General features: G+C 40.4%; 1 protein-coding gene across 7 annotated transcripts in view; it reads right to left on the bottom strand.

The window, feature by feature from the left end:
• Positions 1-17463, bottom strand: part of cadps2 (Ca++-dependent secretion activator 2) — a 537859-nt gene that overhangs the window by 69763 nt on the left and 450633 nt on the right. For all 7 annotated transcript variants that reach the window (XM_052030087.1, XM_052030089.1, XM_052030090.1 and 4 more), the window contains 2 exons: positions 10460-10615; positions 1480-1627 (listed from right to left, as the gene is read on the bottom strand). In XM_052030087.1, the coding sequence (XP_051886047.1) occupies positions 1480-1627; positions 10460-10615 (304 nt within the window). The remainder of the gene's footprint in view (positions 1-1479; positions 1628-10459; positions 10616-17463) is intronic.

The raw sequence follows: 17463 nt of genomic DNA, 5'->3' as shown, positions 1-17463 counted from the left end.
TGATATATAATCAGGCAAAGGCAATGTGTGTTGTTAAACAGAGATCATGTTTGACCAATTCATTGGAATATTTTGAAGAAATAATATGTGCAGTCCATAAAGGGGAAGTAGTGGATATTATACTTAGGTTTCCAGAAGACATTCTGATAAGGTGCCACATCACTGGTTATTGTGGAAAATAAAAGCCCCTGTCCCCTGTTGTGGAAGGTAACATACTGGTGTGGATAGAAGATTGGCGAGTTAACAGACAGTAGGCATAAACAGGTCTCTTCCTGATTGGCAACGTGCTGTGTCATTAATGACTCCAAAGTTGGGGTCTTGACTTTTTACAATTTATATAAATGACCTGGATGAATCAGAATCAGAATCCGATTTATTATCACGGTCTTATGACATGAAACGTGTTGCTTTGCGGCAGTAAAAATTTGCTGATGACAAGTATGAAAGCAGGAGATCAAGTTGGGAAGAGAACATTAGGAGGCAACAAAGGGATATACATAAATTAAGTGAGTGGACAACGTGCTGGCAAGGAGTGTATAATGTTGCAAAGTGTGAAATTTGGCGGAAAAAAATAAAAAAAGATATCCAAAAGGTGAGAAAATGCAGAACTCCGAGACGCAGAAGGATTCTATTACCAAAGATTAGTATGCATGTGCAGCAAGTAATTAGAAAAGCTAACAGAACTTTATTGTTTATTGTGAGGGAAACAGAAGATAAAAGTGGGGAGATTCTGCTTCAGTTACAAAGGGCACTATATACAGTACTGGTCTCTTTATTTAGGAAGCAATTCAGATAAAATTTACTGGACTAAGACCTGGAATGCACAGGCTGTCTTATGAGGAAAGGTTGGATAAGCTAGACTTGTTTCCACTGACTTCCAGAATACTGAGAGGTGACAACCAAAACATATAAGATCCTGGGAGGTCTTTACAGGCTAAATGTGAAGAGGTTGTTTCCTCTTGTGGGAGAATCTAGAACTATGGGTTACTGTTTGAAAACAAAGGATGTCTCATTTAGGACAGAAATGAGATAATTACTTTTCTCTGAGAGGGTTATGGGTCTTTGGAAATTCCTTCACCAAAAGAAGGTGGAAACAGAGTCTTTGAATATTTGTAAGGCAGTGGTAGATAGATGCTTGACAAGAAGTTGGAAGATTATCAGGGCTAGGGGAGAATGCGGAGTTGAAGTTAGAGCCATATGGGGGGTGGGGGTGGGGGTGTGGGGATTACTTAAAAAGTGGAAGAATTCAATGTTCATGCCATTAGGCTGCAAGGTTCCAAGATAGAAAATGAGGTGCTGTTCCTCCAGTTTGCACTTGAAATCCTCCTGGCAGTGGAGGAGGCCGATATGTCAGTCCTCGGCCTCCTACACTGCCTGGAGAATTCCAGTTCCAGTGAAACGACATTTGGAAAAATGCAATGCAAACAGAGTGGGAAACATAAATTATAACTGAAGAGGTAATTAAAAATGAAGGCCTACCTCTTGTGCTCCTTCCAAAATGCAGAGCTTTGTCGATTGTTTCTTTGCATCCACAAGCACATTGAACATTGTACAGACAGAAGAAGAAACACGCAAATCTGTTGACTTGTTCAGTTTTTGTAACTTGACTTCAAATGCAATCCTTGTTCTGTTTAATGTAAAGAAAGAGTATGGTTATTCAGAGTCAACTGATATTAGAAACCTAGAGTTGTACAGCGCAGAAACAGGGCCCTCAGCCCAACATGACCATGCCGACCAAGTTGCCTACCTGAGCTAGTCCCATTTGCCTGCGTTTGGCTCATATCCCTCTGAACCTTTCCTATCCACGTACCTGTCCAAATGAATTTTAAATGTCGTAATTAAATCTGCCCTCCCACCTCCTCTGGCAGCTTGTTCCATATACCCACCAGCCCCTGTGTGAAAAAGTTGCCCCTCAGATCCCCATTAAATCTTTCCCCTCCCTCCTTTTGACTTTTTACAATTTATATGAATGACCTGGCAAGTTTGCTGGTGCTGATGATAAATTTGGTCATAACATGTTCCACCTTACTTTGGAATAGTTATTCCAAGGCCACTCATAATCAAGAGCAGGGAATGATGGAAGTGATAAATCAAACAATAAGGACTGTACCCTAAATCCAATGTGGAATGGTAGGGGTGCTGTGACAATTAATTCCATAAGCCCAAGTCAATCATGCTGCTGTGTAAACTCCAGGGGCCATGTATCAACTCCAACTCATTGCCTGGTCGGCCATTTCTGGGTCTTTCACCAGTGAGACCAGGGATTGAGCTCTGGCAGATGTTTGGGAGAAGTTAGCATGATTAGAATAATCTTCAACTACACTCTAAAATACTCCTCATGAAAATAGGCTCTACAGGAACATAATCGGTAAGTGGAAAAATGGAAATGCAAGATTTAAATTGCATTAAAGTTGTGTTAAATTGCATAAAATTGAAGCAGTCAGCATAATCAAAGACCCCACCCACCTGGGTCATTCTCTCTTCTCTCCTCTTCCATCAGGTAGAAGATACAGGAGCCTGAGGGCACGTACCACCAGACTTAAGGACAGCTTCTACCCCACTGTGATAAGACTATTGAATGTTTCTCTGATACAATGAGATGGACTCTGACCTCATGATCTACCTTGTTGTGACCTTGCACCTTATTGCACTGCACTTTCTCTGTAGCTGTGACACTTTACTCTGTACTGTTATTGTTTTTACCTGTACTACATCAATGCACTCTGTACTAACTCAATGTAACTGCACTGTGTAATGAATTGACCTGTACGATTGGTATGCAAGACAAGTTTTTCACTGTACCTCGGTACAAGTGACAATAATAAACCAATACCAATACCAATTAAACTTACTAACCAGTGCTTATTTCCAGTGTGCTATAGTGTATATTATGTTGTGGTCTGGTGTAAATTTAGTTCCAGTGTGGTCTTCATTGTGGGGTAGCATTATAGTGTAGGTGTTTTGTTATAGTGCGTCCTGTGTTCTGCTATACTGTGGCATGTGTTACAGCATGTCATGCATATGTTGTGGCTTGACGTATGTTGTGGCAGTGTGTATATTCAGTTGCAGTATGGTACGTGTTCTGTTATGATGAGGCAAGTGTAATGGCCTTGTGTGTTTTGTGTCATGGTGCATGCTTTGACATGATGTGTATTGTGTAATGTCATGGAGTGGGGGTCTTTGCTGGTGTGGTTTGTATGGTGTAGTGTGAATGGTATTGTGGCGTGGAAAGTGCTGATGCTTGGCATGTGTTGCATTATAGTGTGGTGTGTGTTGTGGTCTGATATGTGTGTGTAGCAGTATGGCGTGTTGTATTATGGTGTGGCCGGTATTGTGGTATGGCTTGTGTTTTGGCGTGGCATGAATTGCAGTGCAACGTGTTGAGGCATGGTGTATATTGCATTAGGGTAGGGTGTGGTGTGGCTTGTGTTGTGGTTTGATATGCAGGTGTTGCAATGTGGTGTCTGCTGTGACATGGGCATTTAATATTGTGGTGTGGCGTTTGTGTTATGTTGTGAGTGGTGGGTGTTACTGCATGATGTGTGGTGTGCACGTATGTGCATACTTTGCCCTGTGGAAAATACTAATAAAAAGGTATTAAAGGTTTGACCTTTAGAACTGAAATCTTTGTTGGAATTTCCCTTCAGGGCCAAAGTTCCAATACAAAGAAAGGTTTTTGCAAACCCAGTCAATGCAATTGCAACCCTGTGCACCCTGCGATCACAAGTGTGCTTGACAACATTTACATATCTCCATACTAAGTGCCCATTACAATTCTCCATTACATTGAGAGCTAACAGAGTCTGGGAGCAAGAAGACAGTTACAGTCGCGATCAAAACATTTGGAATTAATAACCCAAATCCCCCATTAACACCTTCATGGTTATGAAAGTAACACCATCACAGAAAACTCAAAGCAGCCTAATCTGAAGGACATCTGCAGTCCAAGTCTGTTAATTTAGCTTCAAAATGAATTCTCCAGTACACAAAATATAAGTGGGCCTTATTACTAAAAGTTATTTAATTTCTGGTAGTTCTGCTTTAATTATTATTTTGTTTCTCTAGTTCCTTTCCAGCTGTCAGAAACCACTGCTGAGGCTCAGTTGGCAAGAGATTTATTGGGGCTGGTGTGCTGAACGGGAGGTTGATCGACACCACGCCACCTGTTATTGTCTCGGAAGAGTTCCTTCAATTACAGCCAACTGTCTTTGATCAGGTTTGAATGTAGAAAGGGACACACAGGCTGCTGCTGAACACTTCTGATGGATGGCTTCACTGCAGCAAATACAGAGACACACTACTGATTGTCACGACGCACACATTCAGGAGGTAACTCCCCCCCGAGTCCACCTCAGAGAGAGGAAATGTATTAGGAAACTGTTTTAATACACAAAAAGTGCTGGACGAATTCAGCAGGTCAGGTGGCATCCATGGGGGGAAATAAACGTTTTAGGCTGAGACCCTTCATCGGGATTGGAAAGGAAGAGGGCAGAAGCCAGAATAAGAAGGTGGGGAGAGGGGGAGGAGTGCACGCAGGCAGGTGATGGGTGAGATCCGGTGATAGGCGAGTCCAGGTGAGAGGGGAGAGAAGGTAGTGGGTGTGGGAGGGGGGAGAAGATGTAATAAGCTGGTAGAAGAGGCCAAGGGCTGAAGAAGAAGGAATCCGGTAGAAAAGGGCAGTGGACCATGGAATAAGGGATGGGGGAGGGAAGGAAAGGAGATGGGCAGGTTTGGTCAGAAGGTTCAAATAAAGAAAAGGCAAATGCTGCAGCCACAAATATAGAGCAGGGTCAGAACCATGCAGCCAATGGTCCTAAGATACCAGAGCCCATCAATTAACGATCTTTCCAGGCTGTAGCCATAGATGCCACCAATACTTCACATGGTTGCATTTGCTCTGCACAGCTTGAGAGTGGAATTTGCCTTCTTTTATCTTGACAGAAGGAAGCAGAGAGCACGAGTACATGGTTCTCCAAGGACTGCAGACTTCCCTTTATGCAGGATGCCAATGACAGCACCAACAACACTTTGAAGGTGCCACATTTCAATAGTGAGATGTATCTCAGTCTCCTAGCCTTTCTCTCCTTGAATGTGGAGCAAGTGATGGACATTGCCTGGCAACTTGGGTAGCAATGACTTGGACATGTCCATCATTCACACTATACCACCACGCAAACCAGACCAGCAAAGACCACTCCATGACATTACAAAATAAACACATCAATACATGCACCATGACACAAAACACACGAGGCCACTACACTTACCATAACATCATAACAGAACACATGCCGTACAGCAACTGTATAAACACATTGCCACAACATACACAAAGCTATAATACACATGAGATGCTATGAGGCATGAGACACTGTAACACATGCCGCAGTACAGCAGAACGCAGGGCACACTATAACAAAACACCTCACACTACAACACAACACATGCTACTCCACAATGCAAACCACACTGCAACTAAATTCACACCAGACCACAACACATATACTGCAGCACACTGAAAAGACAAGGACTATCCTTTCAGCACCTGACTTCCACGCACCATTCCGCACAAAGGAACATAGAACACTACAACACACTACAGGCCCTTCAGCCCACAAGAGGATTCCCAGAATGATGAAAGCTACGTTGCTACCCGCAACCTCTTCAAGCATACCACAGATGTACCTGCAGCACATTGGAGGAACCTTGCAGTGTACAGTATGGGCTTTGCAAATCTATTGTGCTTTGTTGTGCACCGCACAACCTGGTAATCCTCCCGGCTCAGCCCTCGTCAGCAGCCATAGAGCAGGAGGAGGGAAATGAAAGGTGGAAAGAAGAAGGGGCAGAGAAAAGAATGTGTGTGTGGTGGGGAGTTAGCTCTTCTGGTTGGTCAGTCAGCAAATAACTGATCAGCAGTTCCTCATTCTACAATAGGGCAGTGGAGTCTGGAACTACAATGCACAGGTTTCAGGTAGAGGGGAGAAGCTTAATGGAGATCTGAAGGGTAAGTTTTTCACACACAGAGGGTAGTGGTTATCTGGAATGAGCTGCAGAGGAGATAGTGGAGCAGATGCATTTGGAGAGATACTTAGATAGGAAAAGCATATGGGCCTAATGCAGGCAAATGGGATTAGCAAATGCGGGGGGGGGGGGGCATGATCAGCATGTACAAGGTGGGCTGAATGGGCTCGTTTCTCTGCTGTACGATTCTATGATTCTATGAATGGTTAACAAGCATATTTGCTGCATACCAACTGCTTTCTTATCATTCTAAGGGTTTACCCTGAATTCATAGTGTTTTGAATTTAATTAATAATTTATCACATGGAACTTTGTTAAATGCTTTTTATAGGTCCAAGTAAATAATATCACATGGCTTTGCACAAACTACTATTTTGAAGATGAAGAGGAAATTACTAAGAAGAATCACTTATGAGTATTGATTGTTATTTATCAGGTTATTCTCATACAGATAATCAAGTATTTCTGATGATCAATTTGGTTACTTTAATTAAAATGGCAATAAAAATATCAGGTCTGTTGTTGTTTGCACCTGAATTAGCACTTTTTTTTAAAAAGGGGCCACATCTATGCCCATTTCCAGTCCATAGTCATTTCCTAATAATTATATCAGTGCCTCACAAAGCTCCTTCCTAGTCTTTCTCAACACTTGGAGAACCACCAACCTCCTCCAGTTTTTGAGCCTTATCAGCCAACTCATTCGTAGCATTCGTTAACTTAAACTAGCTCTTTACAAGGATGGAATGTTGCGTCTGACTTCTCTTGGAAACCCTGGTGGAAATAATCATTTGGAATATTTTTTTCTTTTAAATTCAGTCTTTCGCATCTGTTCTAAATGCTTCCTCATTGTTCTGGTATAAAAAAAAGATAATTCTTTTTAGACTTTGTATTCAAGGTTCTGCTTTATCTATTTACATTTCTTTTGATTTATCTTTCTAAAATCCTGCCCTTTCCTCTGAAGGTTTTGATGCACTTTGTTTGTTAATCTGTTTAGGATACCATTGTCCAGCAATTCTAGTGCACCCAGTAGCAAAGACTAGAATGGCACAGTGGGATGTGTGATTAACTGTCCTCGTCATTGATAAAGATAAATGCACTTTCCCACTTGTGAACTGTTGTTTGTAGTCAACCTTTTCCAATCCAGTTGCTTCAGGTTCTCTCACTTCTTTTCATTTAACTGTACAAAATTATGTACCTGATTTCCGACTCATACTGAACCATTGTGCCTTCCGCCACAACAGGCCTACAGCAGAAGCAATCTCACTGGCTCTCCACTCTACTTTGGAGCACCTAGACAGCTGCAAGACACATGTCAGGCTACTGTTTATTGATTACAGCTCGGCGTTCAACACCATCGTTCCCTCAGTACAAATAACTAAGCTTTAAAGCCTGGGCCTCTGTACCTCCCTCTGCCACTGGATCCTCGACTTCCTTATAGGGAGACCACAGTCAGTGCAGATCAGTAATAACATCTCCTCCTTGCTGACTATCAACACAGGTGCATTTCAAGGATGTGTGCATAGCCCACTGCTCTACTCTCTTTACACTCACGACTGTGTGGCTAAGCACAGTTCAAACACCATCTAGAAATTCGCCGATGACACCACTGATGTTGGTAGAATCTCAGATGACGATGAGGTTTACAAGAGTGAGATAGATCAGCTGGTTGAGTGGTATTGCAACAACAACCTCATACTCAACATCAGCAAGACCAAGGAACTGATGGTGGACTTCAGGAAGGGGAGGTCGGGAGAACACGCACCATTCTTCATTGAGAGGTCAGTGGTAGAAAGGGTGAGCAGCTTCAAGTTCCTGGGTGTTAACATCTCAGAGGGTCTATCCTGGGCCCAACACATTGATGAAATCATGAAGAAAGCATGCCAGTGGCTCTACTTCATTAGGAGTTTGAGGAGATTTGGTATGTCACCAAAGACTTTTACAAATTTCTATAGATGTATGGTGGAGAGCATTCTGACTGATTGCATCACAGCCTGGTATGGAGGCTCCAATGCACAGGATCACAAGAGGCTGCGGAGGGTTATAGACTCAGCCAGCTCCATCACGGGCACAACCCTCTCCACCATCTTCATGAGGCGGTGCCTAAAGAAGGCGGCATCTATCATTGACCCTCACCATCGAGGACATGCCCTCTTCTCATTACTGCCATCAGGGAGAAGTACAGGAGCCTGAAGACCCACACTCAACAATTCTGCCCCTCCGCCGTCAGATAGCTGAATGATCCATGAACCCATGAACACTACCTCATTTTTCCTTTCTTTATGCACTATGTGTTTATTTTTGTAATTTATAGATTTTTATGTCTTTGCGCTGTACTGCTGCTGCAAAACAACAGATTTTACATCATATGTCAGTGATAATAAACCTGATTCTGATTCTATAAGCATCCACTCGGGGTACTTCCATTTCTCGCAAGTTGACAGTTGCTTACTTATATTGCATCAAGATGAGCTCTGATTTTGTGGTTCCTTTGATACATTGGGTTATGAAGCATTTTCTAATCCTGATCCAAAACAGTTGGGCATTCTTCAGCTAATGTTTAGTAGAATGAAAGAACCCTTCAAAATAATATTCTTGCATCTGTACCTCTTTACAACATGCAAACTGTCTTCTTCCTTGTGCTGACTTGGAGATTTGACAAATACTGGCACATGTATGGTATTTCTTCTTCTATGTGAGATGTGAATAGTTCTCCCCAAAGTCCACAGAGGCCCATTTATACAATGTTTCCTGGATTGACTTTACCATTTTTAATCCAGACATGTTGAAATCACCAGTAGAACCTCTGCATTTGAAATCAGTTTACTCTGCAGGGGTCAAACTTGCCATTTTCCTGGTCTGAATGACCCAACTACTCACTGGATAAAGGAAACACACCATAAAGAGTAGGATGCTAAGAGGGACTGAGGGTTCTGAGTGCATGTCCATAGCTTCCTGAGGATAGCAGGGCAGGCGGTTAAGGTCATTAAGAATGTCTACCAGATACATATATCAGTTGAGGCCCAGAATAGATGAGCAGAGAGATCATAGTAGTATTGTATAAAACACTAAGTTGGGCCACAGCTAGAGAGCTTTTTGTATTATTGGTCACCATATAATCTGAAGAATATGATGATTAGGTGGAGGATGTGGCCAAGATTGGAGAAATTTCATAATGAGGAAACTGGGATTGTCTTCTTTGAAGCAAAGGAGTTGATAGATGGATTTAACTGAGCTGTGTAAGATTAGGAAAGGGCAAAAGGGCCAATTTCTCTTGGTAGAGAAATGTAACCAAAGAGCATAGATTTAAGGAGATGGGTAGAATGATTAGCAGAAAGTTGAGGAAAATCTTCACTCAGATAATCCAAAACTCACTGCTTTAATTGTGGGTGGGGGTAGAAAGCTATCACGTTGAAAAAAACTACCTGGATAAGCACTGGATGAGCCATCACCTACAAGACTGTGGACTGAGAGATGGGAAAGGGGATTCACCAAAAAGGATCCTTTATCCGACAGCATGGACATGAAGGACCACATGGACTCCATTCTGTGCCAAAAATTTCTGTGATTCAATGATCAACTCATTGAGCTGTCAGGGGAGTTTAGTAATCCAGTATAACAGAAACAAACACCTTTTAGTACACACGTAACCAAGCCACAAAAGCCTAAGGCTTTCATTAAGTTGTCAATCTAATGCAACTATTCCTTAAGTACATTTATGGGAAATGCAACTGAAAGGATTATATTCCCGAGAGACAACATTTCCCTTTTGTCGTCATATCTGAGGGGAGAAGAAAATCTCCAACTTACTTTATAAATACAGCTTGGTTTACACGAATGTTCTTCCTCGTAAAGATGTATTTGTTTTAAGCTGCATTTTGGAAACATTTTTCTGACAATATCATTCCCTCCCATGACTGTATAAACCAGGGAGGTCATAATGTATTGCTCAGTGTCTTGTGCAGTGCTAGGGGACAGTGGGGTGGTTAGATGATTGGTTAGGAAGTGGGGAAATAGGGCAGATGATGAGGGTGGAGTTTTGGACAGAGATGTGGGTGGGGAATTTAAAGGACGCCCCCACATTGAGGAAGATGGATGCCATGTACTCTCTGGCAGCTTTCCAGGCAGGGTGGATGCCTTTAATTAATACTGAAGAAAGCCCTACCCTCATGGTTAAGACCTACTTCAGTATTCTTGAGAGACTTGAGAGGGCAATAGAATTTTACGCATGTGATAGCAAATAAGGGTTGCGCGCTGATGTTATTGCATGTGCCCAAATGTTTCCGTGTGATTGTCTCTCATGTTCACTGAGTGCCATCGGTACTTCGGTGCACAGTCTTCTGCTATGATTTGAAATTGGTCCTCCACGTATAATAGTTTGCATCCCTAGTTGTAAAGCATTAATCTGTGATGCAATTCCAGTTTGGCCAGCCACACCTACCTTTTCACACAGGCCTCGATCATGTCACTGGCCATGAGTTTGAGTCTTTGGTCCAAATGTTGGGAAAATTCAGGCTCTGGCCAGTGTAGATCATAGACGAACATCTGTAGAGCATCCAACTTCCAAAAGAGATCCTCAGATGTGGAAGAACCATTCCTAAAACAAAAGAGCATTGTGGCATATGAAACCTTCTGTGCTGCAGACATTGTCACTGAAGAACAACTAGTCATCACAACAGGGTAGCACAAGCAGACAACAGGAAAGTAACACCAAATAGAAAAACAGATATGCAACACAGTTACAAATGATCTCACTGTCAATCTTATTGTCCGGGTCTTCATTATTATCATTTTGCTGGTGATACGGGATGGAGCTCAAGAACACAAGGAAATACGAGCGGGAATAGGTTCTTCTGGTCCTTCGAGTCTGCCCTGCATTCAATATGATCATGACTGATTTGCCTCGGGCCTCATCTCCTCTTCTGTGCCAGTTCCCCATTGGCCTCAATTCCCTGATCTTTCAAAAATTTATTTACCTCCACTTCAAATACCTCCAGTGACCTAGTCTCCACAATCCTCCAGGATAGAAAATTTCAAAGGTTCACCACCTTCTGCAAGAAGACATTTTTGTGCACCTTAGTTTTAAATGACCACTCTCTTATATCTATGCTACCTTGTTTGAGACTCTCCCATTAGTGGAAGCGTCTCAACATCTACCCTGTCACGGTCTCTCAGGATCTTATATGTTTCAATAAGAATACCCCTCATTCTTCTAAACTCCAAAGAATACAGATCCAACTATTTTAGCCTCTCATGATAACACTACCCTTTTATGCCAGGAATTAGCATGGTGTATCTCTTTTGGATGGCCTCCAGTGCTACTACTATATCCTTTCTTAAATAAAGGAAATAAGAATATTCCAGGTGTGGCTTCACCACGCCCTGCACAATTGCAACAATACTTCCCTATTTCTGAGGTCCAACCCCCTTGCAATGAAGGTCAATGTTCTTTGCTCTCCTGACCATTTGCTGCATGCACCTGTTAATATTTGTGACGCACAAGAACACCTATTCCCCGCTGCAACACTCATTTGCGATCTCTCCCTGTTTAGATAATAGTCTGCCTTTTGATGTGTTTTACCAAAATGCATGACCTCACACCTTCTCACATTAAACTCCATCAGACAAGTTTTCACTCATTCACCTAACCTATCTATAACCTGTTGCATGACATCCTCATCATAACATGTCCTTCTACTGATTTTATAGGAAAATTATTTTATGACACATTATTTATTACTTGTGGTTGTCACCGTATTATCTGGTGAATGGAAGGTTGAACCTTAAGGACAAAGTGAGGTTTAAAAGGAGCAATTGTTATTTAAGTTCTGAATGCAATTTATTAAAGGACTGACCATCCCCATGTCTGGAATGTTCAATGTCCCTTACTAAGATGTTTATGATTCAACCTGTAAAATATAGTGAATACAAGGCAATTCTGTCCATGTGCTTTAGCATTTAGTAACAGTCTACAGCACCTCACTGTTGATCTGTCAAATTTTATTATATGAATTATTGGAAACAATAAATGAAAGCCACATCAGTAAGGTGGTTGTAAGAATTCCTTCAAGGGTCTTCTGAATATTCAGTTTATTAAACTAATGGATGGACAAAATGTGTTCTTTAATTTGGGCAGAATCAATTGATGCTGTAAGTAATCATGGTGCTCCTGACTGGGGAGGAAAATTTGGCTATGATTCCCATTTAATATGGTTGTTATAACGTTGCTACCAGAAGTACATTGGATTTCAGATGAAGACAGGATCATGGCCAGTTATAAAGAATGCACCATAAAACAGATTGCTCAATCTCCCTGTCTTGGTTTACGCATAATGTACAATCACTTTGGTGAAGTTAAATCCTTGGAACTATATTCAAGCAGAGAATAGGATACTTGTAGAGAAGGTAAATTAATTGTCTACATTTTTAATCTGTTTGCAGAAATGATGATTATCCTCAACTCTAGATTGAAATTCTAAAACCAGGCTTGATTTTAAAATTTAATTTAAATAAAATTTAAAATATTAAAATTAAAATTTTAAAACCAGGTGTTCTGCAATTAACAACTGAAGGTTCAGAAGATAAGCTGAATGTCCATTTGTCTGCACAAATCCAACAGTACACCTTCTGAAGTGGAAGGCCTGATAGTTACCAAGTGAAATGTTTGATCCTAATGTTCTTCTCAAATTCTGCCCTCCTTCCACTACCTTGCTTTCTCCAGTTCTCAATAACAATGAGAACAACAAACAATTGTTTGTCATTGTACCCTATCAGGTCCAATTATTGAAGTTTTTCAGAATAAAAGAAAAACAAACAAATTAGGCAAAAATGTTTAGCATGAGGTAATATATATTATGCATTGTGCAAGGTAAAATAAAAGAAGTGAGGGAGAGAAAGCTTTGGGGATGTTGAGAAACAGGTGTTAAGGGATTAAAGGATTAACTCAATGGTCAGGGTTATTCAAACACTCGTTTAATCATGGACATATCTATAGGGCAATTTACATCTTGGTTAAGAGAGGTACCTTCCTTTGAGTTTATGATTAAAGGGTTGGTGGGTTGATACGTGAAATGCAGTGATCCCACAACAATATCCTGGTTACCTGGTATTGGTTTATTTATCTCAGCCGAAGTCACAAGTGGTCAAAGATACTACACACATAACTGGCCTACATCTGCTACTTATTTAGACATACGTGAGTCTGCATATAACGCAGAAAATAATAGAAGTGATTACCAGGCAGTAATTTAATCAAGTGGCTCAAACACCACAAGAGCAAAACTCTCAAGGCTTGTAACTCTGAGCATAACCCAGAAACTACACCATGGATTTGAAATCAGACTTTGCTGTCTATTGAAATGATGTAGATCATAAAAATGGAGTGCAACAAATGGGTTATTTTGATTTTAGGTTTGTTTTTGTGCAGGCAATGCCTGTTAGTTCCAGTTATGGCTGTTATTATGCCTTTAATGTTCACCAGTGCACACATTATCAACATTTGCCCATCAGGAAGTCTGCCACCAATTCACTCTGCTGGGTGTGATTTTACAAAAATGTACATCTTTACATTGGCTGAAGTAAGGAGTTTATACGTCCTCTCCTTGTGTCTGCGTGGGTTTCCTCCGGGTGCTCTGGCTTCCTCCCACATTGCAAAGATGTACAGGTTAGGACCTGTGGACATGCTATGTTGGTGCCAGAAGAGTGGCGACACTTGCAGGCTGCCCCCCCAGCACATTCTCAGTAATGCAAAAAGATGCATTTCACTGTGTGTTTCGATGTACATGTGACTAATAAATAATACATATCTTAAATAAATATCATCTGATATTTTATATTTCTGCAATAAAAAGCATTTCATTTAAACATTTGAAGAAAAACATATTTAGGAAATTGACAAAAATAATTTGTTTATAGAAGTAGGATATAATTACTCTCCTCTAAGATAATTAAAAACACTCAACAATAGGTCCCAACACTCTCGCCTTCAGCACTCACCCTCTACAAACACCTGGCAATAAATTACAAAGCTCTCTGCGTCTTCTCAACAGATCCTATGGGTCAGATTCCCACTGGATCAATCAGTGAAAATCATTTGAGAATAGAACATGAAACCAGAATGCTACACCATCTGAAGTTATTATTAAAGAAGGCCAAATACACCATTAGGAAAACAGAGATAGCAAGAACAATTCATGCAAATGCTATTTAACCCCCTTCGAGCTGATTCCTCTGTACATGACTTGCTAAGAAGGTGGAAGGACTTTTGCCCTGATGGAGGACTGCATTGTTCTTGAGTGACTGCATATTTTGTCATTGACTGAGGTTTCTTAAGCATCTTAAATTTTCACTAGTGGGAGAGTCATGGACAAGGGACATAGCAACAAAATAAGGAGCTGGACATTTAAAACTGAGGTGCAGAGAAATTTCTTCTCTCAGAGAGGGTAATTAGTCTCTGGAATTCTCTGCCTCGGAAGGCAGTGGAGGCTAGATTATTCGATATATTTCAGGTGGAGAAAGATAAACATTTAAAGGATTGAAGAATTGAGGGCTATGGGGAACTGGCACAGAAGAGGAAGAGGAGTTGAGGCCAGTATAGATCAATCATGATCATATTCAATGGCGGGACAGGCTTGAGTGGTCTGGTGGCCTGCTCCTGCTCTTATTTTCGTGTGTTCTTGTCCTATTTATATTAGCTGAATGTATCTTGAATGATTAAAAGCAGACTTGTATGTACCTGCTTCATTCCTGGTTCATTCACTCCACAGCTCCCATTTCAGTGATGCAAAAGTGCAGTCAAGATTCCCTGCTCTCCACTGAATTGAATTATTGTTCATCCTCTCACTAAAGCTTCCTACTGATATTCTTTGGCAACGGTAATGGAAAACACAACAACGCAAACCTATATGAACTTTTGATATTTCTTGTAATAAATGCTTCAAGAAAATTAGAAAACAGCTAAGGCAATTTCTATTTTACCTGAGTCTTTAGTATTAGGATAATTTCGGCATCACTGTAAACAGGGTAGATAGAACTATTTACTTTGGTGGGAGAGTCCAGAACAAGAATGGTTAACCTTAAAATCAGAGCAAGGCCATTAATGCTGCTGCCAGGAACACTGCTGCACAAAGGTGAGTGGAAACCAGAAACTCTTCCCAAAAATCTGCTGTAGATAGGTCAATTGAAAAGTTGAATCGAGCTTGAGACACTTCTTGTTCTATTTTCAAATGATTTTCACTGATTGATCCAATGCGAATATGACCCACAGGATCCGTTGAGAAGATACAGAGAACTTTGTGACTTATTGCCAGGTGTTTGTAGAGGGTGAGTGGTGAAGGTGAGAAAGTGGTGCCTATTGTTGAGAAAAAAGCATTTTTAATTATATTGGAGGGGAGTAATTATGTCCTACTTCCGTAAATAAATTATTTTTGTAATTTTCTAATTACATTTTTCTTCAAATGTTTGAATGGAATGATATGCTTTATAGCTTGAAAATGTAAAATTAAGTGCTCAAAGTGGATATATGGTGTGAAGGCAGAGATTGGCCATGGTCTAAATGAGGAAGAGGGGCTGAATGGCTGACTCCTGCCCCTAGTTCTAAATGGCTTGTACACTGTACTGGTGAAAACTTTATCTTCAGTGTGAACAAATGGTCACCTTGTGACTGAAACTGATTGACTGCAAATGAAGGTGATGGCAGTAACATAGTTTAGGAATGATTCAATACTAATAAAAAATATACTAGAAATATGGAGCAAAAAATAAAAATGCTGGAGGAACTCAGCAGGTCCGGCAGCATCTGTGGAGGGAAATGGACAGTTAACATTTGGGGTTGAAACCCTTCATCTGGACTGGAAACATGGATTGTCTTGAAAGTTTAAAAATCTTCACTGTAACTATTATCAGAACTAGATTTATGTAAATATGAGAAGATCATTACTGCTCTGAATATTTGTTTCACCCACCCTCTGCAGATACATTATTGAGACGGCGATACTTTTGCAGTATATGTATCACAGGAAGGGCATTTGGATAGACTGTAAAATATAGAAATTGGTGAGCTTTCTGCAACCCCTACAGCAGCGAGTCAAAAAAAATCACTTCAGCTTGATTTTGATATTCTTTTGAGTGTAAGTTACCCCAGGCAATGTTTTCATATAACCACTTGATGCACTCATATCAAGTTCCTGTTTCCATTATTTTAATAGAAGCATTAGACCATTTATTTTCAATGCATATGTCCAAATAATAGACCAAGGAATTTGATACCTCTGCATTAAATGCTCAGACGATTATGTTGTTCATGGTGATTTCCAGATCATATTGTTTAAATCTGCAATGTGGAGTGACGCTGATCGAATCGTTTTCACATAAGATGGTGAACATTGGTCGATTGGGGCGCATCACAATCTTTTATAGTAATTAGTTTTACATAATATGAATTGTCACACATTGAGCATAACAATCATTCATTTTGATTTAAAATTGCTGATTATTTTAATAGGCATCCCTCTTCAAAATTAAAACGGCTCCACGTTCCCAGGCAGGCAAGCTGTGTTAAATCTGCTGATCAGAAACTTTGGTGCTAATGGTTCCCTAATGATGTTCACCTCATTTTAAAGACCATTTTATCGAAGTGCTTTTGGTTATGAATTCACTAATCCCAATACAAATGAGAAACAGAACAGCAAAATTGGCAAGCAAATGAATATTGTGTCAGTAATGTCTTACATTCTAAAAATGTAAAATTTTAAATGCAGCCCTCTGTAACATTTTAAAAATCTGAGCCAAACTACCTACACGTGGGAAATGGCTACAGGCGAAGAACACACATGGGTTCTATTCTGGAACAGGGAATTGTGAACTAATTAGAGCATTGAGTTTTTAACCTCATATTTAATTAGCTCTTTGTCCCTCATGTTAACGTTCAATCTTTGTGTTGACAAACATATTAAGAGTTTGCCCAACTTTAGTAGGCTTATAAACCAATGCTCATTGTGAAAACAATGGAAACCTAAATCTCCTAAAATGAACTGAAACCTATTCAGAAAGGGATCAGCAAAATACAAATGCTAACCACACAGATCCAGATTTGTGTAAGGAAATATGAAGCAATCAATTTCCTCGCAAAGACAGCGTGCAAAGAAGACAAAAGACACATACCAAACATATGCACACACATTCAGAGTCATGTTCTTCATGGTGAAAGAAGGATACTTGATAGTTCTACCTGGCAGACACTACAGATATCATGTGACAGCAGGTGATTGGCAGCCTCTACAATATAGATACCAAGTGAACTTTCATAAGTTAACCCTACCTCTCATTAAAACATTTGGATCTGGTTACTTTAACATCATGATTTTTTTTGAATTAATTAAGAATCACCTCTTTAATGTTTCCAGCATCTGTAGTACTTTGCTTTTGAACTTCTTTAATGTTGTTAGG

Source organism: Pristis pectinata, chromosome 15, assembly GCF_009764475.1.
Source record: "Pristis pectinata isolate sPriPec2 chromosome 15, sPriPec2.1.pri, whole genome shotgun sequence".
Classification (NCBI taxonomy): Eukaryota; Metazoa; Chordata; class Chondrichthyes; order Rhinopristiformes; family Pristidae; genus Pristis; species Pristis pectinata.
Note: the sequence above shows the minus strand (reverse complement) of the source record. Positions and strands in the feature narration are given on the sequence as shown.